Genomic DNA, 22,973 nt, shown 5'->3' with positions numbered 1-22,973 from the left:
TAGTTACAAACTGAAAGCAAAAGCCGACCAATAAGGCAGGTAAAGATCATTCCCATCATAAAACAGCATAATGCTGATTCCCTTCTAGTGATGTCAAACTGCAGATTTGATCATTTCTTTATTGAACGCCCGAGCCAGGAAATGGACAAACTCACTTGTATTGATTGTGGCTCTGTATTATGGGCTCATTATGTGCTTATAGAGCGTAACCAATGTAATCCTTATTGTCCGCATTTGTAAAGACAACTTAATTAAAGCCGCAATCATCTGTAAAAATAATTTATTTTGTTGTTATATTAAATATAATCTGCATACAAATTCCCACATATAACCGATATCTACAAACTAACAAAGTTTAACAGTATTTGTGAAGTTAGGTGGCACAGGGGTCTCTTAGGGCCAGATCTATTGCCATTGTTCTTTCAGCTTTAGGCTTTATATACAGTAATGCAACAGCCTTGCTGCCAACTTAAAGGGACATGAAACCCAAACATTTTCTTTCATGATTCAGATAGAGCATACAACTTTACACAAATTTCCTATTTACTCCGGTTATCAAATTTGCTTAATTATCTTGGAATCCTTTGTTGGAGGAGCAGCAATCCCTACTGGGAGCTAGCTTAACACATGGGCTGAGCCAAAGATAAAAAGGCATGTATGTGCAGCCACCAATCAGCAGCTAGTACCCAGAAGTACATTGCTGCAACTGAGCTTACCTAGGTAAGCTATGCTCTTCAACAAATGTTACCAAGAGAACAAAGCAAATTAGCAAATAAAAGCAAATTGAAAAGTTGTCCACAATTTCATGCTCTGTCTGAAACACGAAAGTTTAGTTCTGCTGTTCCTTTAACAATTCCCAGTGTGGCTCTGTAATGACCTTCCTACTAGCCACGCTTTATTATTTTCTACGTCCCAATGAGTTGTTCTTCCTCTTCATCATCTTTAAGGAGAATGTCTCCAAGGCTCTGAAGATTGGCCAACATTGATGAAATGGATTCTAGGAGGAAAAAAAAATTGGGGATTTTTAGACGTTTAAATTTAAAGTTGGATAATACCTTCAGATATTAGAAACGAGGGGATTTTGTGAGACACACTGCTCAGCTTTACCTTTAGCAGACAATGCGGAGCTTGGTTCTGAGGCCCGAGCCTCGGCTTTGCTGTGTTCCTGCTCACTCTCGCTCTTTGTGTCCTGTGTAATAGTCAGTCTGTTCCTCTGATATGCTGATAATAAACCTTCTTGCCTAAGTGTAGCCTGTGTATTAAGAAAAAGGTGCAAATTTGTAAATGCCATTAAATATATATTAATTACAAGGACATTAAACACTAAATTATTGCTAGATAGAATGATGCATTCAAAGAAAAGAGTAGGCTGAGAAGAACGTAGATGTATTTTTTATAGTTTCATTAGCTGTTTAAATATTGACAAAATAAGAGTAAAGTTTTAGTTTCTATAAAACACTGGGAGCTGCCATGTTGTAACTTAGGCTCCCTTCTCTGCTGTGGCCAATTAGGGACAGTTATAAATAGGTCACTAGAGTGTGCAGCCAATGGCTGTGTGGAATAGAACAGTGTTCTGCCCTTCCATTTCTAACAGGAACTGAAAAGCTACAATTTATCATTTTATGTTACCATAAAGGGACATGAAACCCAAAGTTTTTCTTTCATGATTCAGATAGAGCATGCCATTTAAAACAACTTTTTAATTTGCTTTCGTTATCAAATTTTCTTGGTTCTCTTAGTATATTGTTGAAAAGTGGGACGTAAGCTCAAGAGCGTGCACGTGTCTGGAGCACTAATTAGGGCAGCACTAATATTTCCTGCAAATGTAGTGCTCCAGATGCCTACCTAGGTATCTCTTCAACATAGAATATCATGGGAACAAAGTAAATTTGATTATGGAAGTAAATCAGAAACTTGTTTTAAATTGTTTGCTCTGTCTCAGTCACAAAAGAAAATTTTTGGGTTTCATATCCCTTTAAGAAATATCCAGTTTGAGAATCAAAAAGGTAACGGAGATTCCTTTATTTTCATATTTTTACTGAAATCATAAAAATTTCTTACAGCTTGAATGAAATCGCAGATAATACAACAGCCAATCAGAAGGTGTATCGCGTGATGCTTTGGAGTGAAATGTAGCTAGCTCTTTAGCACTCGTTGCAGTGGAGGAACAGAAAATATAGAAGCGTTGTACAGATCTGGAGAACCACTTAGATGTCTATTTCCCAGTGCTATCACAAAGCTGGGTGTGTGTTCCCATTAACGAGACATTCACACATTTTAAGGAAACGGGGAAAGTTATTTGCACCTAGATAAATATAGAATCATCCAAAACAGTAGCCAGAAGAAACACCGCAGTGTCTGTGGAATTTGTCAAGCCTTGTCCTAATGCCATAATACAGATATTAGGGCTCTACATGCGACAGTATTGTTACCTACCGAAAGTTGATTAATCTGCGGCATTTAAGCTCTTTTAGGAGTTGGATTTCTTCTCCTCAAAGTGAAACATACTTAAATGGATAAGCAACTTTCTAATTTATCAATTTTTCTTCGTTCTCTTGCTATCTTTATTTGAAAAGGCTGGAATATAAGCTTAGGAGCCAGACCATTTTTGGTTCAGAACCCTGGGTAGTGCTTGCTGATTGGTGGCTACATTTAGCTTATAGTCCTGCTTTTTCAAATAAAGATACCGATAGAACAAAGAAAAATTGACTAAAGGAGTAAATTACAAAGTTGCATGCTCTATCAGAATCATGAAAGAAAAAAAATTGGGTTTAGTAGCCTTTTAAGATCTGGATTTGCAAAGATCTTAGTGCGTCACACTTTCACCAAAAGAAATCCGGCTCACAAAAGAGCTGAATGCTGCAAGAGCCGCTTCTTATGCAGCTAATGAAACTGCAGAATGCACATCCCCAATAGATATATTAAAAAGGCAGAAGTCTCATTGTGCATTTAAAAGAGTATAACTGAAACAAAAAGAAAATTTATGCTTACCTGATAAATTTATTTCTTTTTTGACACGATGAGTCCACGGATCATCTTAATTACTAATGGGATATTCACCTCCTGGTCAGCAGGAGGAGGCAAAGAGCACCACAGCAGAGCTGTTAAATAGCTCCTCCTTTCCCTCCCACTCCAGTCATTCGACCGAAGTTAGGAAGAGAAAGGAAAAAAGTCAAGGTGCAGGTGTCTGAAGTTTACAATAACCCACAACCTGTCTAAAAAGAACAGGGCGGGCCGTGGATCCATCATGTCAAAAAAAGAAATACATTTATCAAATAAGAATACATTTTCTTTTCTTTTTTAAGACACTATGAGTCCACGGATCATCTTAATTACTAATGGGATTTAATACCCAAGCTAGAGTACACAGATAATACTGGAGGGACAAGACAGGGAACCTAAAAGGAAGGCACAACTGCTTGAAGAACCTTTGTCCCAAAAACGGCCTCATCCGAGGCAAAAATATGAAATTTGTAGAACTTTGAAAAAGTGCGAAGAGAGAACCAAGATGCAGCCTGGCAAACCTAATCCACAGAAGCTTCATTTATGAACACCCATGAGGAAGCAACAGCCCTCGTGGAAGAATCCGTAACTCTTCTGGGAAGCTGCTGTCCAGCAGTCTCATATGCAAAACTTATGATATTCTTCAGCCAAAAAGAAAGAGAAGAAGCCGTAGCTTTCTGTCCTGAGAAAACCACAAACAAAGAAGAAGACTGACGAAAGTCCTTAGTCGCCTGCAGATAAAACTTTAAAGCACGGACCACGTCCAAATTGTGCCAAAGTCTTACCTTCTGAGAAGAAGGATTTTTTTTTTTTTTTAACATGTTTATTTATTTTTCCATCAGCGTCAAGAGAACTATAACAAACTTCATTTGCTCACATTGTGCACCACGCAGGGTAGAAAGTTTTCCCAATCATGTATATACAGAAAAAAGCAAATATGTAACATTTATGTCTACACAATAACTCTAAATTCATGTCCATTACCTTGTGGGCATCACATACTACATAGAAATTGTGAACGGCCCCAAAGGTGCCCAAGAGAAACAAAGAAAAAAAGAAACCCCGTTACTGTGTTGCGCGTAGCTATACTTGCTGCATATTCTTCTCATTGGCCTGATCAAAGAAAGAAAAGAAAAAAAAGGAGGACAGAAAAGAGAAAGGAAGGAATAAAGAGAGAAAAAAAAAAAAAAAGGGGGGGGGGGGGAATTCAATTCAACCTCCTCCAACACCCTAAAAAAAGGGTATTTTATGATCCGATCTTTTTTCAAAGCCAGGATACTGGAAAAACTTCTCTTAATATCAAACCTTCAAAATAGTTTGTTTTATGGAATGCCTTAGTAAGTATAAATTGTACAGGAAGCGGGTATGTCTGTATAATTTTTCCCCATTTATTAAAGAAACGTTGAGTTAATTTATTGTGTAAGCTTGAGGTATTATATTGTTCAAATATAATCTGTTGTCTCACTGCTTCTAGGAATATCTTGAAAGGTAGTGATCTCGTCTGTTTCCAATTCCTTAGGATTAGATTACGACCTATGAGTATAATAGTATTGATCAGATCGTAGTTCTGAGCTGTTATATTTAGGAAAAAGATATTTATAGGTTCTAGGACTAGATATTCAGAGCAAAATTGACCTTCTGCCAAAATTGTCTTATTTTTGGGCACAACCAGAGGCAGTGCATCAGATCCGCCCTGGGCATTGAACATTTATAACATATTCCCATGTTTTCCACAGACCATACTGCCAGTCTTTTTGGTGAAATATAGGCATTGTTAAGTAGTTTTAAAAACTATTCATGCCAGGAGGAACGGAGGGGGGCTTCGATCAGCCATTTAATGCCCTTCTTAATGCGATCCCAGTTAAGTTCTGGAAAATATTTTGTTATACATGTTAATATAATCTCCAATTTGTTCAAAACCTGCTGGCCAGTTCCCTAACTTGGCCTTCTTATTAGCAAAGTGTAGATATGCGAAAAAACTTTTCTTGGGGAGATCAAATTCTCTGGCAAGACTCTCGAAAGTCCTTAAATTAAACCTGTGGTCAAAGATTTGTATTAACTTATCAAATCCTTTATCCGCCCACTCTTTAAATACCTTATACTCGCATCCTGTTATAAACTCAGGATTCCCTCTAATCGGAAGGTATTGGGAGATATAGAAATTAATTTTCAGATATTTACATGACATTTGCCATGCTTTAACCACGTTGTACATACTAATAAACCTTTTAATGTTGTCTGGGAGTTCTATAAAAGTACAATGTAAAATTGCTTTACATGAAAATGGATATATTAAGCTCTCTTCCAAGCTTAAATTGGTTAGCACCTCAGCTGACAAAAGCCAATCCACCCCATTCCGTGCCAAAATGGCCATGTTATAAAACTTAATATCTGGGAAAGCTAGCCCCCCATGGTCCCTTAGTTGTGCCAGTTTTTTAATAGCTATCATATGTCGTGACTTGCTCCAGAGAAATTTAGCACATGATTGGTTAAATATTTTAATATCTTTTGCCTTAATAAACAGCGGTAGGTTATTCATAATGTAAATTATCTGTGGTAATACGATAGATTTGATCATTGCGATTTTAGCTGACAGAGAAATGGGAAGTAGTACCCATCTTTGCAGCTTGTTCTTAAGTCGAGAAAAGAAGGGCGTAAAATTAAGTCTATACCAACACTTGGGATCTTTATGTAATGTAATTCCCAAGTATTTTATACTCTTAACCTCCCTTAAATTATATTGTGTCATATCTATATTTTTGTATATCCATAGAATCTCTGATTTAAGCGTATTTACTTTATAACCAGAAATACTACTAAATAACTCTAGTGCCTTAAACGCAATTGGGATATTTCTATGTGTTTGTTGGAAATAAAGGAGTAAGTCATCGGCATATAAGGCAAGCACAAACTTCTGAGATCCAATCTTTATTCCCTCTAATTCTTGTCTCAGATAAATTGCTAATGGTTCAATAGCCACGTTGAATAGAAGGGGTGATAGAGGGCACCCCTGACGTGTTCCCTTCTCTAATTTAAAAAACGAAGATTGGGTATTGTTAACCAGTATCGAGGAGATGGGGTAGTTATATATAGTTTTAATAAATTCGATCAGATTACCTGAGAAGCCGAACTTTTCAAGGGAAGTATACAAATGTTCCCATATTATAGAGTCGAAAGCCTTCTCCGCGTCGACCACAACCATAGCAAGATCATGCTGCATGGATTTTTCCTTATGTACTTTATTCCAGAAATATTCTATTAACTTATACGTTTTACGGATGTTTTTTGTTGGTGACCTATCACACATAAAACCAGCCTGATCTTGATGTATAATTTTATGTAATATTTCCTTCAGACGCTTTGCAATTATTGCAGTTAATAATTTATAGTCTGTGTTCAACAGAGAAATAGGTCTGTATGACCCAGGGTCTGATAAAATCTTGTCTTTTTTTGGAATAAGGGTTATGGTCGACGCGGAGAAGAATCGAGACATTGTTTTCCCATCCATGAAATATTCATTGAATAAACAAGTTAATATGGGAGCTATATCGGTCTTCAACAATCTGTAAAACTCCGCTGGGATTTGATCAGGCCCGGGCGCTTTCCCAAGTTTAGAGTCTTCAATTGCTTTAATAACTTCGACTAACGATATGGGGGCATTTATTGACTTGACTTGCTCTAGGGTAATCTGTGGACACTTAATCCTATCCCAAAACATCTTATTTGCCTCTATATCTATGGCTTTAGCAGCATATATGTTCTTGTAGTAGTCTAGGAAGACCTTACTGATATCATTCGTTTGAGTGTAATTCTGACCTTCCCAGCTAATACTCCCTATTACATTCTTCTGATTCCTAGTTTTATCTAACCTAGCCAAGTATTTAACAGATCTCCCATATCGTCCGCCATATATGGCGTTCATTCTAGCTTCTTGTTGTATCATTTTGGAAGACACAAATAGGTCTCTTTCTTGACGTGCGCTGTGGTACTTGTCCCAGTATTTTTTTAATGGGCTGTTTATAAAGTTTTGATATGCCTTCGAAACTGTTTTTATCAATTGGTTTTCCCGAGCTCTGATCTTTTTTTTTTTTATTAACCATATATAATTTGATCTCCCCCCTTAAGAAGGCCTTTGCTGTCTCCCAAAACACCTCATATTTATTTGCATATTCTTGATTATTTATACAATATTCACGCCACTTGCTCTTTATCCACATTTGGAATGCTCTATCATTTATCATATATTTCGGAAAATAAAAATTATTTCCATTAATTCCCTGACGTCCTCTGGCTCCTACTGATAAAGTTAATATAGCATGATCCGATAGAATGATTTCACCTATTTCTGCACTCACGTCATCTCTCAAAAGGGCGTCAGAAATTAAAAAAAAATCAATGCGGGAGAGAGATCTGTATACATGTGACTCACAAGTGAAGCTTTTACCATCAGGGTGGCGGATACGCCAGATGTCATGTAATTTTAGTTCTTTACAAATTTGGAAGAACATTCTAGAATTCTGTGCTGGTCTACCCCACTGCCTATGAGGGAAGCGATCCAATAGAGGTATTGGGGTTAAATTAAAATCACCCGCAAGAATTACATTAGGTGTTTCATGCAGAATTAATCTTGCAATTATATCATTCCAGAACAATTGATCTGGGGTGTTAGGGCCATAGACATTACATAGTACATATTTTACATTAAGGATTTCTATGGTCAGAATAATCCATCTATTATTAACATCTGATTGTATATCGTGGATTCTATAGCCCAACTCCTTATTAATTAAAAAAGCAACCCCTCTTTTCCTCCCGGCACAATCTGATGCTATAACTTGCCCAACCCATTTACATTTAAGCTTTTGAGCTTCAATATTTTTAAGATGTGTTTCCTGTACCAATGCTATATCAGGCTTCAGCTTGGCAAGATGTTTAATCACTAACTTCCTTTTTTTAGGTGACGTAATCCCGCCTATATTCCATGAGATGAACTTTATCATCCTCATCTTATTTGTCTGAGTATATTATCTTCAAACCTCTCCAGTGCACAGATTGAAAATGTATATATATGTGGGGGAGGAGGGGAGAAACAAATAGGAAAAAGAGAGGTGTGGGGAGGAGGAGAAGGGGGAAGGGGAAGAAAGAAAGAAGAAAGAAAAAAAAGAAAGAGGGAAAAGAGAAAAAAAAAAAAAAAAACCCAGGAAAAGAAAAGAAAAATTTCCATAAGTATTAAAAACATTTCAAACTCAGAAACATTTGCCAACAGATCTAGGATAAGTTACCCGATAACCCTTTATTCAAGATATTTGTCGATTTTTGCAGATTTCTCTAGCTTCTGTTATATTATTTAAAGTAATATTTCCTCCTGGCTCCTCCAGGATGATTCTAGCAGGGTACATTAATCTAGCTTTAAGCCCTGCATTGATTAATCTAGAACAGTATGGGGCAAGCTCTTTCCTCTTCATTGAGGTTTCACTAGAATAATCTTGGAACATCAAAATTTTTACTTGACCCAGATAAAAATTCCCTACTTTCCTATATGCTCTTAGAATATTACATTTATCTTGATAATTTAAATACTTTATCAGAACAGGTCTATTGCGATTTTCTCTCGTGTTATTTCTATTTGTACCTAATCAGTGTGCCCTTTCAACTACAATGGGGGCTCTATCAATAACAATACCCAAAGCCAGTGGTAGTGTAGAGCTAGCAAAGGTTATTAGGTCCAAATAGTCATCACTCTCTGGAAGGCCAATTATTTTTAAGTTGTTTCGTCTTGAACGATCTTCTAATTCGTGTATTTTATCTTGTAGTGCAGTCAATATTTTGCTGTTGTCTGCTATGTTTTTTTCTTGTTTATATAATATGTCTTCATTACTGGACACTCTATCCTCCACTTCGGTAAGGCGGCTAGAGAATTGTTTTAATTCTACCATTATATTTGTCATCTGGTTTTTTAGCATTTCGAATTGTGGCAAAAAGATTTCGGACATTTGAGCTACCAAGGGCTGGGTGTCATTTTTGTGTGTTGTGAATTCTAAAGCACTATCTAGGTGTGTTTGGTTTAGGGGGCATGGCCGGAGAGTGATGTTTATTGTGAGTAATATATTTATCCATGTACTATGAACCGTGAAACATATATCCCTAAGGTTCTTTTATAATCCCTCTCTTCGGTGTAAGTGAAATGGTGTTATTAACTTATGTAGTATTGTGTCAGGGTACACACCCATACATAAAAAAAATAAATTACACAGAACTACCAATGGTGACCTGTGTGTGTGTATGGAGAAAAAAAAAAAAAAAAAAGAGAAAAATAGGTAGAAAACAATAGATAGAAAAATGAATAAATCTGTACCTATTATAAACCGTGTGTTTTCTTAATGAACTCGTGAAACCTTACATTTGTCAAAAACCATATTCCGTGCATCAACAAGAAAAAAATTGAAATTTAGAAAAAGCCCCTCCTTTCCCCGGTCTGTCCTTAAGTGGAGCTATATGACCTTATACCTTTTGGCCTAAAAAAATAAAGTATGGCTAAATGCAGTTTAAATTAAAAACATTAACCAAAGTTACCTTGCTGAATCACTGATTATAAATAGGCAAGTTTAAAGGTTACTGTTTTTTTTCCAATGGTATAACTCTTGTTAAGAAATTATTTACAGCTCCCAGAAGGCGTAATAGTTTACCTATTAACCGAAGGAAATTGCATAGCAGACCCTTCTAGGATATGTATATATTTCTTTAACTCAGGTTGATGTAATGTAATACAATATGCAAGCCCTTCAGGCCTCTTCTAGTATAACAATCAATGTAAATAGCTTTTTATAACATAGCATTTCAGAAAAAAAAGAAAAGATATTCAAGTAATTAGTGCTGTAGGCAAGATAATTTCCCTTGCTTATTCTGTGCGGACAACCAAAGCCCTGTCTCAAACCATATGCGTTATCAACAAGCTTATTGTGTCCTCTGAAAGTTTGAGTCAGCAGCGCACAGGCTAATATGCCTGCTTTAATGTATTAGGGAAAGTTCTTGAAGAAAGTTCCTCAGTTTATTCTGCTTGTACTCTTTTCCCCCTTTCTTTTCCCTTCACCTCTTTATTTCCCCCTTATAGGTTTAGAGAGTCGTTGTTTTATATGGGGCAGAGTATACTTCCACTATGTGGTTACCAACAGTTTAGTTAGCGTGAAGAAGGGAAAGAAAAATGGAAACACGGGCAACAGTTATATATCTTAATCAGTTCTAAGATACTTGCTCAGCTCCTTTGGTTTTTCCACATACGATCTTGACTTCCTTATGTACCAAGACTTCTTGCGTGGTATTCTGCAAAGTACCTTAACACTCTGTTGTGGTCAACTGTGCGGGCTGGGATACGATAACTGCCGCCCCAACCTTTATGTTTTGCTGATTGCAACTCCTGTGTCAGTCTGAGGCCGCCACCTGTTAGCCAACCTGCTGTGTTGCAACTGCCGTCGAACCTCCGTGCGGCTTGCTGATTGCGGCTCCTACCACAGGATAGGGCCGCCGACTCGTAGCTTCAATTCCGTTTCGGCCGATCTCTTGACCTTTTGGAGTTACCCTGGCCGCAGACGACCTCCTCCACAACTCTCGGTCTCTGGGGTCACCGCTCCACTCTGCACACTCCAGATCTCCTACGTCCTCCTCTATACCTCTCAGGCTCCGGGGCTGTCGCCCCTCTCTGAATGACACGACAAATTGGGCAGTCTTGAGTAGTCAAGAGAAGAAGGATTAGGGCACAAGGAAGGAACAACAATCACCTGATTAATGTTCTGATCAGAAACAACCTTAGGAAAAAATCCAAATTTAGTACGTAAAACTACCTTATCTGAAGGAAAAATAAGATAAGGAGACTCTTACTGAAATGCTGAGAGCTCTGACACTCTCCGATCAGAAGAATAGCAACAAGAAATAAAACTTTCCAAGATAGACTTGATATCTAAGGAATGCATAGGCTCAAACGGAGCCCCTTGAAGAACTCTAATAAAGACAGAAATTTGACCCTTTAGGGAACTTGACAATAAACCATTCTCCAACACTCTTGGAGAAACAAATTCTTAAAATCCTAACTCTACTCCATGAGTAGTCCATGGATTCACACCAATAGAAATATTTAATATCTTATGATAAATCATTCCAGTGACAGGCTAACGAGCCTGCATCATGGTCTCAATGACCGAGTCAGAAAAACCCTGCTTGGATAATAATAAGCGCTCAATCTCCAAGCAGACAGTTTCAGAGAAAACCAGATTTGGGTGAAGGAGGGGCTCTTGATTAGAAGGTCCCTCTTCACAGAGCTCTCAGAGGTGGCAGAGATGACATGTCCACCAGATCTGCATACCAAACCCTGCGAGGCTAAGCCGGTGCTGTGAGGGTCACCAATGCCCCCTCCCCTTGATTCGAGCAATCACCCAAGGAAGAAAAGCAAACTGAGGAAAAAGCTGGAGAACACTTCCAGATGGAGTTCCCACTCCCCCAGATGAAAGGTCTGCTTACTCAGGAAATCCGCCTCCCAGTTGTCCACCCTTGTGATGGAGATCGCCGACAGGCAGCAAGTATTTGCTGAGTATTTTGGATACCTCTGTCATCACTAATGGAACTCCTCGTTCCTCCCTGATGATTGATGTAAGCCACTGACGTTATTCTGATCAACTAGAACCTGACAAACTGGACTGAGGCTAACTGCGGCCAGGCCAGCAGAACATTGTAGATCGCTCTCAGCTCCAGAATGTTTATAGGAGGAACAGCCTCTGGCTGAGACCAAATTCCCCCGAGCCATTACGGAGCCCCAGACTGCTCCTCAACCTAGAAGGCGGATGTCTGTTGTCACAATCACCCAAGATGGTCTGCGAATGCAGGTTTCCTGGGAGAGATGATTCCAGTAGAATTCAAGGAGAGAAATCAGTATAATCTCCGATCCATTGCCTGAGCATGCTTAACTGCCGTGGGTCTGAGATGGAACCGAGCAAACGGGATGATGTCCATTGCCGCCACCATCAGCCCAATTACCTCCATGCACTTAGCCACTGAAGGCCGAGGAGAGGACTGAATGACTAGACAAGTATCGATAATCTCCGATTTCCTGACATTCTGTCAGAAGAAGAATCTTCATTGATAAGGAAACTACTATGGTTCCCAAGAAAGTTACCCTTGTATGTGGGACAAAGGAACTCTTTTCCAAATTTACCTTCCACCCGTGATATCGCGGGAAGGATAACACCACGTCCACGTCTGCTGCAATGCCCCGTAACAGAAGCACCGCCCACAGTGATCCCAGAGCCCTTGTGTAAACTCAGAGTTGTGGAAAGACCAAAAGGACAAGCCACGAACTGGAAACGTTTGTCCAGAAAGGCAAACCTTAGCATTTGAGATGATTCTTGGGATGGCACATGAAGGTACGCGTCCTTGAAATCCACTGTCATAAATTGACCCTCTTGGATCAAGGGAAGAGTGGAACGATAGTTCCCCTCTTGAAAGACGGTACACTAAGAAATTTGTCTAGACTCTTCAGATCTAAAAAGTGGTCTGAAGGTTCCCTCCTTTTTTGTGAACCACCAACCAATTGGTGTAGAAAACCAGACCCTGAACCTGTATTGGAACTGGAACAATCACTCCCTGATCTGAGAGGTCTTCTACGCAGTGGAAGACCGCCTCTCCTTTTGTCTGATCTGCAAATAATCTTGAAAACAAAAAACTGCCTCTGGGAGGAAAACTTTTGAACTCTACTTTGTATCCCTGGGATACTATTTTCTATCGCTCAGGGACCCTGAACATCTTGAACCCAAGCCTGAACGAAGACGGAAAGTCTGCCCCCTACAAGATCCGGTCCCGGATTGAGGGCATGACCTTCATGCTATTCTTGATTTAACAGCAAGCTATTTGGATTTTTTTTGGTTGAAATTCTTTAAATTTCAAAAGAGATTATTTCCGCCAAGCCAGGTCCCAACAAGGTCTTCCCCTTGAAAGGAATCGCTAAAAGCTTAGACCTAGAGCGTACATCCGTAGAACAAGACTAACCATAAGGCTCTGTGAGCTGGAACAGAGAAACCTTTTAAAGTTGTATGTATTGGGTACTTGTAAAGCGCTGTTAATCACCCGCGCTGTTCATTTTATCGACCTCGGAAGGATGAAAGGCTGAGTGGACCTTGCCGGGGATTAAACCTGCAACCCTTGGGTTGCTACAGAGCTCAGCCACAGTGCCTTAGCATGTTGAGCTGTCTGTTGAAACCTATGATCCCAGCTTGATAACTTGAAGGGAAAAATTCGAAATAAAGGAATTAGCCAATTTAAAAGCTTTTATCCTATCCTGGACCTTATCAAGGGGAGTTACTGACTTAGTACCATCAGACAACGCATCAAACCAATATGCCGTCGCACCAGTGACGGTAGCAAAGTACACAGCTGGTTGTCATTGTAAGCCCTGGTGTACATCCCTTTGCTGACTTTTGTCCATAAGACCTTTGAAAAACCCAACTATCCTCTAAGGGTATAGTAGTACTTTTAGCTAAGCTGGAAACTACTCCCTTCCACCCTAGGAAATGATTGCCCAGCCTCCTTAGCCGAGACGGCTATGGGAAACATTTTTTAAAAATAGGGAATGCGCACTAGGATAGATTACACCGATAGTGTTGGAGTCGCCCAGGGTAGCTAAAACCTCCTAAAGTAACAAATGGAGGAGATTAAGCTAAAACACTGAAAGAAAAACAACCTCAGGATCAAATAAAGATATTATTCCATCTGAGTCTGGAATTCTCTCTCAGATAATCCCTAAGTATCTTCCTCTTTCGGGTAACAGGGAAGAACCATTTGGGATAGCATCTACTGAATCAATCAATTTTTTATTGCTCTAAATGATTGGAAATAATTCCTCTAGTAATGGTTTCTACCTTGTGGGAAAAAACATATAATGCCTGAAATGCAGAGTAACTCCGGGTGGAGTTGAAAGGAAGCGCAGAGCACTGCATGTGGGCCATAAATTGGGATACTATAGGAGAAATTGAGGCATAGCTTGACCAATTGTCAATTAACTCCTGAACAGCAAGAGTCTTAGAAGCAATAGGCTCAGAAAAAGTGAAAATTTTGTAACAAAAATTAACACATGAAAAAAAACGTTACTGTCTCTTTAAAATTTAAAACTGTAACTTTTTATTTTCTAGAATTAAAATAAAACAGTACATATTCACTGTAGCACCTAGCTACCCCTCAGCTAAACCTTGCTGAGATGCCCATCAGCCCCAAAACTTTATGCTATTTGGGTGCATAACGGCAATTAACATAAAACATTACAGCTTTTAAAATAAAAAGTCTGTTTGTGTTTGACAGTAACTCTTCTATATTATGTAACATTGATCTTAGAGCTGAAAAGTAACTTTGTACAATTTCCTCTCTTAGCTGAGAAATCGTTGTACAATTACTGCAAAAAAGCTGTAACAGGTCCGCAACACAGCTCCAACGTTGTCCGGATCCACTTCACTAAGAAACACAACACTCTGTGTTAAACACTCCCCCCGATACCGAAACAGCAGTAGAGGAAAAGTGCAGAGTCCAAAAAAACTGGCGCCACACTAAGCTTCGCCCATCGTGGGCGTAACAACCATGTAACTCCCGGTCGCCATTATCATTGTTATAAATACGGCACCGGGAGCTAACTGAGCCTTCATAAACCTGGGGACAAATTTGGCTACCGCTTCTCCTATTGTAGCTCAGCCAAAATAATGTGTAAACAATATCACCTCCCACTGAGTTCTGTTTACCCTCAGCCCAAGTGATCCCCCAAGTAAGCCATCAATCTCCTTAGCCCATCGTGGTGTAACAACCACGTAGCTCCCGGTCGCCATTATCATTGTTATAACTACGCCACTGGGAGCTAACTGACCCTTCATAAACCTGGGGACAAATTTGGCTACCGCTTCTCCTATCGTAGCTCAGCCAAAATAATGTGTAAACAATATCACCTCCCACTGAGTTCTATTTACCCTCAGCCCAAATGATCCCCCAAGTAAGCCATCCAGTGCCTGCTAATAAGGTGCTGTCACGAAATTCCCTCCTTTTACTTGTAGGAGTTCTTTCCCAAATAAATAAAGTGCTCCACTTCTCTGAGATCCATTAATCGACCCAGAATAAAAAAAAAAAGTCAGCACTTAGCTTGAACTCTGCCCGACAGCAGGGCAGCCCAGCAGGTTTAAGAGGTCCTTTCCCTCCCATAGCCCTGTGGATAAAGATAAAGCCTGAGTTATCTTACTTAGGCTATCAGGATTAGGGCAGCATCTAGGTATGGGAGGCGCAGTGAGAATTATATCCCACAAGTTCCCATTGCTCTAAAGCCACCAAAGCTCTACTGAAGAGACTGATATGGACTACGGCTACACCCTAGGACAAAGCAGCACAATCTTGTACTACTTTAAAAATAATAAACACTTGATTGAAGAATCTTTTCTAACACCTCACTTTACCTCTTCCTATCCTTAACGTAGGCAAAGAGAATGACTGGAGTGGGAGGGGAGGAGCTATTTAACAGCTCTGCTGTGGTGCTCTTTGCCTCCTCCTGCTGACCAGGAGGTGAATATCCCATTAGTAATTAAGATGATCTGTGGACTCATCGTGTTTTAAAAAGGAAAGAGCTGAATGCTGCGAGAGCCGCTTCTTATGCAGCTAATGAAACTGCAGAATGCACATCCCTAATAGATATATTAAAAAGGCAGAGATCTCTCATAAAGTCTCATTGTGCATTTAAAAGAGTATAATTGAAACAATTTTTTTTCCTTTTGTATAAAAATAAAATAAAAAAAATAAGAGAGAGACCTGAAGAATAAGGAAAGCAGTGTAACTAACAATGGTTTCCAGGTGGGGGTGTTAGCACAAATTGCTAGGAGGAGGACAGAGAATTTCCCTGCGACATCCAGCATTTAACGGCTACCAATTCACTAAGAGTGTTTTACGTGGACACAGCATTAACCCCAGTCCTATCTTGAAGGGAAGTTACCCATTAAAGGACTCTATTTTCTTCAGAGCACCATATTTACCTCCTCCTAGTTACAGATGCAAAGAATGACTGGGGGAGTATGGGTAGTGGGAAGATACTTAAAGGTACAGTCTAGTCAAAATTAAACAATTTTAAACAACATTCAAATTGACTTGTATCATTACATTTGCTTTGTTCCCTTGGTGGTATTTTTAAAAAGCTAAACCTAGGTAGGCTCAAACTGATTTCTAAACCGTTGAAAACCGCCTCTTAGCTCAGAGCATTTTGAAAGTTTTTCAGTTAGACAGTACTAGTTCATATGTGTCATATAGATAATATCGTGCTCACTCCCGTGAAGTCTGCACTGATTGGCTAAACTGCATGTCTGTCAAAAGCACTTAGATATGGGGGCAGTCCGCAGATGCTTAGAAACAAGGTAATCACAGAGGAAAAAAGTGTATTAATATAACTGTGTTGGTTATGCAAAACTGGGGAATGGGTAAAAATTCTGGTGTAGACTGTCCCTTTAAGCTGTGGCTGAGGTGTTCTTTGCCTCCTCCTGGTGGCCAGGAGGTGAATTTCCCAACAGTAATTGAATGGACTCGTGGACTCTCCATGCCATTGGAAAGAAAAAGGGAAAAAGCTGGGTTTCCTCCACTAGAGTCCGCAACGTAATAAAATACTTGTTCAATTCCAGAGAGTCTTGAAATTAGAGGACAGAACAGTCAAAACTGAAACTGAAATGTGCAATGAACACGGTTACTGCAAAAAGCTATCACTGAATTATAGCTATTTACTTTACATAGGAATACTTGGAACATAACTATATATGCCCCATGCACCCGCAAGAACCCATCTGCTCACAGAACCGTGGCTTCTATTGCATCAGATTTGCAGCATATTCGGTGAAATGTGCCAGTGCTGACGCTCTGAGAAAGGGAGGTCGTGTGCACAAGCCACACGAACATATGCTCTGCATGCACCCGTCCCAGTAAAAGCTAGGAGTTTCAAAACTTACTAGAAGCACTTCTGCTAATACATACGTATTGCAAAAATAATTTTAAAAATGTAAACACGCAAATTTTAATTAAACACTACAATTTCCCTTTGAATATTAAACAATTTAGCCAAATTAAGGCAAAGTGAAGCTGTACATTTGCAGTTCTTAAATATATATGGATAACCTATGTACAGCTGAAATACGCACCATCATTAGGTTCTTGGCCCTCTCAGCTTCCCTTAGTTGCTGGCTCAACTGATCCTCCCGCAACTTTGCAGCGCCCTCTAGTGTGCACATGGTCTCCTGGTTCCGCGCCTTCTCCCTCTGCGCTTGACGCTCCGTTTGTCGGAGGGCAACAACTAAAATGTGGCAGAGGGAATAGTACAGAGTGCTGCATGCTCATAATAATGAGCTGGGGCATAAGATCCTGTACGTACCGGCTTTTGTATGTTCTCTTCTTGCTTCATGTAGATGCTTCTCCATCTGTGCCAGCTGTTCAGACAGTTTTGTCTCCACCTCACTTACTCGGCTTTGTAGTGCTAGTAAACAGATTATAAATAATATTATTCCCCAACGTGCAGCCATTGCTGCTGACCCCACAAACGGATTACTGCACGTGTGTATTGTGCTGTTAACGTACCTTTTTCATACTCCTCCTGTTGTGTCTGTAACTGCCCACTTAGTTGTGACATGTTCTCCTCAGCCCCCCGCAGTCTCGTTTCCATCTCTTGCAGTTGTGATTTTAGGTGTCTCTCACTCTCCTGAGTCTCATAGAGTGACTGCCGCAGAACTGATGTTGTTTTGTGACAGTCTGCTATCTCTGCTTCCACTGAAAAGGAATAGTGAGATGCAGCGAAGAAAAAAACAAAAAACAACAACCCAAAACTGTAAGGGGAGGGACAGACTCATAGCTGCTCTATTGTGTGTCAACCTGTGGGGTGAGGGACAGACTCATAACTCCCTTCTGTCTGTGTCAACCTGTGGGGTGAGGGACAGACTCATAACTCCCTTCTGTCTGTGTCACCCTGCAGGAGGAGGGGCAGACTCATAACTCCCTTCTGTCTGTGTCACCCTGCAGGAGGAGGGGCAGACTCATAGCTCCCTTCTGTCTGTGTCACCCTGCAGGGGGAGGGGCAGACTCATAGCTCCCTTCTGTCTGTGTCACCCTGCAGGAGGAGGGGCAGACTCATAACTCCCTTCTGTCTGTGTCACCTGCAGGAGACTCATAGCTCCCTTCTGTCTGTGTCACTGTGTCACCCTGAAGGGGGAGGGGCAGACTCATAGCCCCCTTCTGTCTGTGTCACTGTGTAACCCTGCAAAGGGAGGGACAGACTCATAGTCCCCTTCTGTGTCACTGTCTCACCTGCAGGGGGAGGGACAGACTCATGGCTCCCTTCTGTCTGTGTCACTGTGTTACCCTGCAAGGGGAGGGACAGACTCATAGCTCCCTTCTGTCTGTGTCACTGTGTCACCCTGAAGGGGGAGGGGCAGACTCATAGCCCCCTTCTGTCTGTGTCACTGTGTAACCCTGCAAAGGGAGGGACATACTCATAGTCCCCTTCTGTGTCACTGTCTCACCTGCAGGGGGAGGGACAGACTCATGGCTCCCTTCTGTCTGTGTCACTGTGTTACCCTGCAGGGGGAGGGACAGACTAATAGCTCCCCTCTTCTGTGTATCACCCTGCAAGGGGAGGGACAGTCTCATAGCTCCCTTCTGTCTGTGTCACTGTGTCACCCTGCAGGGGGAGGGACAGACTAATAGCTCCCCTCTTCTGTGTATCACCCTGCAAGGGAAGGGACAGTCTCATAGCTCCCTTCTGTCTGTGTTACCTGCAGGGGGAGGGACAGACTCATAGCTCCCTTCTGTCTGTGTCACTGTGTCACCTGCAGGGGGAGGGGCAGACTCATAGCTCCCTTCTGTCTGTGTCACTGTGTCACCTGCAGGGGGAGGGGCAGACTCATAGCTCCCTTCTGTCTGTGTCACCCTGCAAAGGGAGGGACAGACTCATAGTGACACAGACAGAAGGGAGCTATGAGACTGTCCCTCCCCTTGCAGGTGACACAGACAGAAGGGAGCTATGATTCTGTCCCTCCCCCTGCAGCGTGACACAGACAGAAGGGAGCTATGAGACTGTACCTCCCCCTGCAGAGTGACACAGACAGAAGGGGGCTGTGTCACCCTGCAGGGGGAGGGACAGTCTAATAGCTCCCTTCTGCCTGTGTCACCCTGCAGGGGGAGGGACAGTCTCATAGCTCCCTTCTTTCTGTGTCACCTGCAAGGGGAGGGACAGTCTCATTGCTCCCTTCTGTCTGTGTCACCTGCAAGGGGAGGGACAGTCTCCTAGCTCCCTTCTGTCTGTGTCGCTGTGTCACCCTGCAGGGGGAGGGGCAGACTCATAGCCCCCTTCTGTCTGTGTCACTGTGTCACCCTGCAGGAGAAGGGACAGACTCATAGCACCCTTCTGTCTGTGTCACTGGGTCACCTGCAGGGAGAGGGACAGACTCATAGCTCCCTTCTGTCTGTGTCACTGTGTCACCCTGCAGGGAGAGGGACAGACTCATAGCTCCCTTCTGTCTGTGTCACTGTGTCACCCTGCAGGGAGAGGGACAGACTCATAGCTCCCTTCTGTCTGTGTCACCCTGCAGGGGAAGGGACAGTCTCATAGCTCCCTTCTGTCTGTGTCACCCTGCAGGGGAAGGGACAGTCTCATAGCTCCCTTCTGTCTGTGTCACCCTGCAGGGGAAGGGACAGTCTCATAGCTCCCTTCTATCGGTGTCACCCTGCAGGGGAAGGGACAGACTCATAGCTCCCTTCTATCGGTGTCACCCTGCAGGGGAAGGGACAGACTCATAGCTCCCTTCTATCAGTGTCACCCTGCAGGGGAAGGGACAGACTCATAGCTCCCTTCTATCGGTGTCACCCTGCAGGGGAAGGGACAGACTCATAGCTCCCTTCTGTCTGTGTTACCTTCAGGGGGAGGGGCAGACTCATAGCTCCCTTCTGTCTGTGTCACCTGCAGGGGGAGGGACAGACTCATAGCTCCCTTCTGTCTGTGTCACCTGCAGGGGTAGGGACAGACTCATAGCTCCCTTCTGTCTGTGTCACCAGCAGGGGGAGGGACAGACTCATAGCTCCCTTCTGTCTGTGTCACTGTGTAACCTGCAAGGGGAGGGACAGACTTATAGCTCCCTTATGTCAGTGTCACCTGCAAGGGGAGGGACAGTCTCATAGCTCCCTTCTGTCTGTGTCACTGTCACCCTGCAGGGGGAGGGACATACTCATAGCTCCCTTATGTCTGTGTCACCCTGCAAGAGGAGGGACAGTCTCATAGCTCCCTTCTGTTTGTGTCACCCTGCAAGGGGAGGGACAGTCTCATAGCTCCCTTCTGTTTGTGTCACCCTGCAAGGGGAGGTACAGACTCATAGCTCCCTTCTGTCTGTGTCAACTTACGGGTGTCAGATTTACAGCTCCCTTCTATTGATGTCACTGTATAGCACTTACATTTCTCTCTTGTCTCTGCCACTTTGCTCTCCACCATAAGAGCACTACGCTTCAGCTCTGCACTCAGACGGTCTCTCTCCTCATGTAAAAGCGCCAATTCTGCCTGCAGATCTTCGTAGGAGGGAAGAAAACTGTAGAAAAACCAATGTCCTGTCACAATATTTCTCTAGGGCAAAGCTTTTATAGCAGCTCAATATTAACTCTTGTTACAGTTTTATGTCATTCCTTTTTCACTCATTTTGTGTCCAGAAATGTGCTGGGAATTCTATAACATACAAGTATGAGCTGCTTATCTCTGACAGCAATAAATCCCTCATTCCAATCTCTGAAAAGCCTCCTCTGTGTATTTAATAACCGTGTAGCAACGGTCACACCACCTCATCTTGATACAATCCTTATTACTCACATGTCTGTAACTTTGCCTTGTGGTTTCTCCTCCTGGGACAGACGCATCAGAGCAAATTTCTGAGCTACCAAACCTGAAGGATGTTGCAAAAAGAAATCATGAGAGAGAAAGAGAGAAAGAGAGAAAGAGAGAAAGAGAGAAAGAGAGAAAGAGAGAAAGAGAGAAAGAGAGAAAGAGAGAAAGAGAGAAAGAGAGAAAGAGAGAAAGAGAGAAAGAGAGAAAGAGAGAAAGAGAGAGAGAGAAAGAGAGAGAGAGAGAGAGAGAGAGAGAGAAAGAGAGAGAGAGAAAGAGAGAGAGAGAGAAAGAGAGAAAGAGAGAAAGAGAGAAAGAGAGAAAGAGAGAAAGAGAGAAAGAGAGAAAGAGAGAAAGAGAGAAAGAGAGAGAGAGAGAGAGAGAGAGAGAGAGAGAGAGAGAGAGAGAGAGAGAGAGAGAGAGAGAGAGAGAGAAAAATAATAAAAAAGTAGACCTACTAAAGACATACAAACAAGTGTATATAAAGCAGGCCGGCTCACATACACACAGGAGATGATAAAGAGTCATCGTCTCCTCTCACCCTGGATAGTGTCCACTCTCTTGGATGCAAACGAGACCCTCTGACCCAGTGTGACCAGACGTGACAGCGCTCCTATCTGTGACGCTTCTTGTGCGGATATTGTGTGCACAAAGCTGCAAGACAACAAACAGTGCATATACTATTAGGGTTAGAGAAATGAAATATACCATAAACAGTGAGAATCGCTGCTTTATTTTACTTAGATTTACTTTAATTTAGTCACTACACAAACACCCCCATTAAACATTCATGATTCAGTGTAACTTTTTAACCCTTTCAAATTCACTACCATTATCAAAATCTAAATTTCTTTGCAATAGAATGGAGAGTCCACGATTCAATTCAATTACTGTTGGGAATTCAACTCCTGGTCACCAGAAGGAGGCAAAGACACCACAGCAAAGCTTAAGTATCCCTCCCACTTCTTATACTCCCCAGTCATTCTTTGCCTCTGTAACAAGGAGGAAGCGACATTATTAACACTTAGCTCCAATATAATGTACAGTATTGTTGCAAATAATGCAGCCATATAGTGAAACGCATACAGTATGCTTGGATGCACGACAGCTTAAACCCGACATCTGTGTCCCTTTATGGCTTATTAGATGGTACCAGCCAGCAGCTATTCTCTATACATAAATGGGTCCAAGCAGATTTCTCTCTTTTCCTACTTACTTCTCAACAAGGTGTTTTAGGTTTCTCACAGCCTGCTCCGCTCTCTCGGCTCTGCTGCACAGATGAGCAGAGGCAGATCGTTCAGCTAACAGCTCATCCTGCAGAGACTAGAAAACAAGATATACATAAGTATGGCCTTGTTAAAAGGGACAGCCAAGGCAAAATTAAACTTTAATGATTCAGATAGGACTTTCCAATTTACTTTTATCATCAAATTTGCTTTGTTCTCTTGGTATTCTTAGTTGAAAGCTAAACCTAGGTAAGCTCATATGCCAATTCCTACGCCCTTAAAGGCCGCCTCTTATCCCAGTGCATTTGAAAGTTTTCCACAGCTAGACGGCGCTAGTTCCTGTGTGTCATATAGATAACATTGTGCTTAGGTCCGTGGAGTTATTTATGAGTCAGCCCTGATTGACTTAAATGCAAGTCTGTTAAAAGCACTGAGATAAGGGGGCAGTTTGCAGAGGCTTAGATACAAGGTAATCACAGAGGTAAAAAGGGTATTAATATAACTGTGTTGGTATCATGTCAGCTTCATTAATAATACTGCATTATTATTGTTATGGTTGTTGACTTGTTTCTTTTTTGCTGCAAACAATGCATGTACTGTAATGTATACTTGCTATATCCCTCTCCTTTGTTCAGTGATTGATGTTGTTGGTATTAAGATAAATAATTGTTAAAATTAATAAAAAGAAATTTAAAAAATATAACAGTGTTGGTTATGCAAAACAGAGGAATGGGTCATTTTAAGGGATTATCTATCTTTTTAAATAAAACAAATTTTGGTGTAGACTGTCCCTTTAAGTGACTCCTTGTGGTTTGAACTGGCTGTATTATGATGTATATTTATAAATA

The 22,973-nt window shown here is 41.4% G+C and overlaps 1 protein-coding gene across 1 annotated transcript in view; it reads right to left on the bottom strand.

The window, feature by feature from the left end:
- Positions 1 to 263: 263 nt before the first annotated feature.
- The window catches only part of LOC128636113 (coiled-coil alpha-helical rod protein 1), a 38,596-nt gene continuing 15,886 nt past the window's right edge, over positions 264 to 22,973 (bottom strand). Inside the window, exons 10-18 of the mRNA XM_053689177.1 lie at positions 22,116 to 22,222; positions 21,441 to 21,553; positions 20,888 to 20,960; positions 20,482 to 20,612; positions 17,620 to 17,808; positions 17,417 to 17,518; positions 17,187 to 17,338; positions 1,108 to 1,252; positions 264 to 997 (exon numbers count right to left, since the gene is read on the bottom strand). Coding sequence (XP_053545152.1) covers positions 906 to 997; positions 1,108 to 1,252; positions 17,187 to 17,338; positions 17,417 to 17,518; positions 17,620 to 17,808; positions 20,482 to 20,612; positions 20,888 to 20,960; positions 21,441 to 21,553; positions 22,116 to 22,222 — 1,104 coding nt within the window. The 3' untranslated portion in view covers positions 264 to 905. The remainder of the gene's footprint in view (positions 998 to 1,107; positions 1,253 to 17,186; positions 17,339 to 17,416; positions 17,519 to 17,619; positions 17,809 to 20,481; positions 20,613 to 20,887; positions 20,961 to 21,440; positions 21,554 to 22,115; positions 22,223 to 22,973) is intronic.

Source organism: Bombina bombina, chromosome 7 (assembly GCF_027579735.1).
Source record: "Bombina bombina isolate aBomBom1 chromosome 7, aBomBom1.pri, whole genome shotgun sequence".
NCBI classification, from domain to species: Eukaryota; Metazoa; Chordata; class Amphibia; order Anura; family Bombinatoridae; genus Bombina; species Bombina bombina.
The sequence above is the reverse complement of the archived record's forward strand: the minus strand, read 5'-3'. Positions and strand labels throughout refer to the sequence as shown.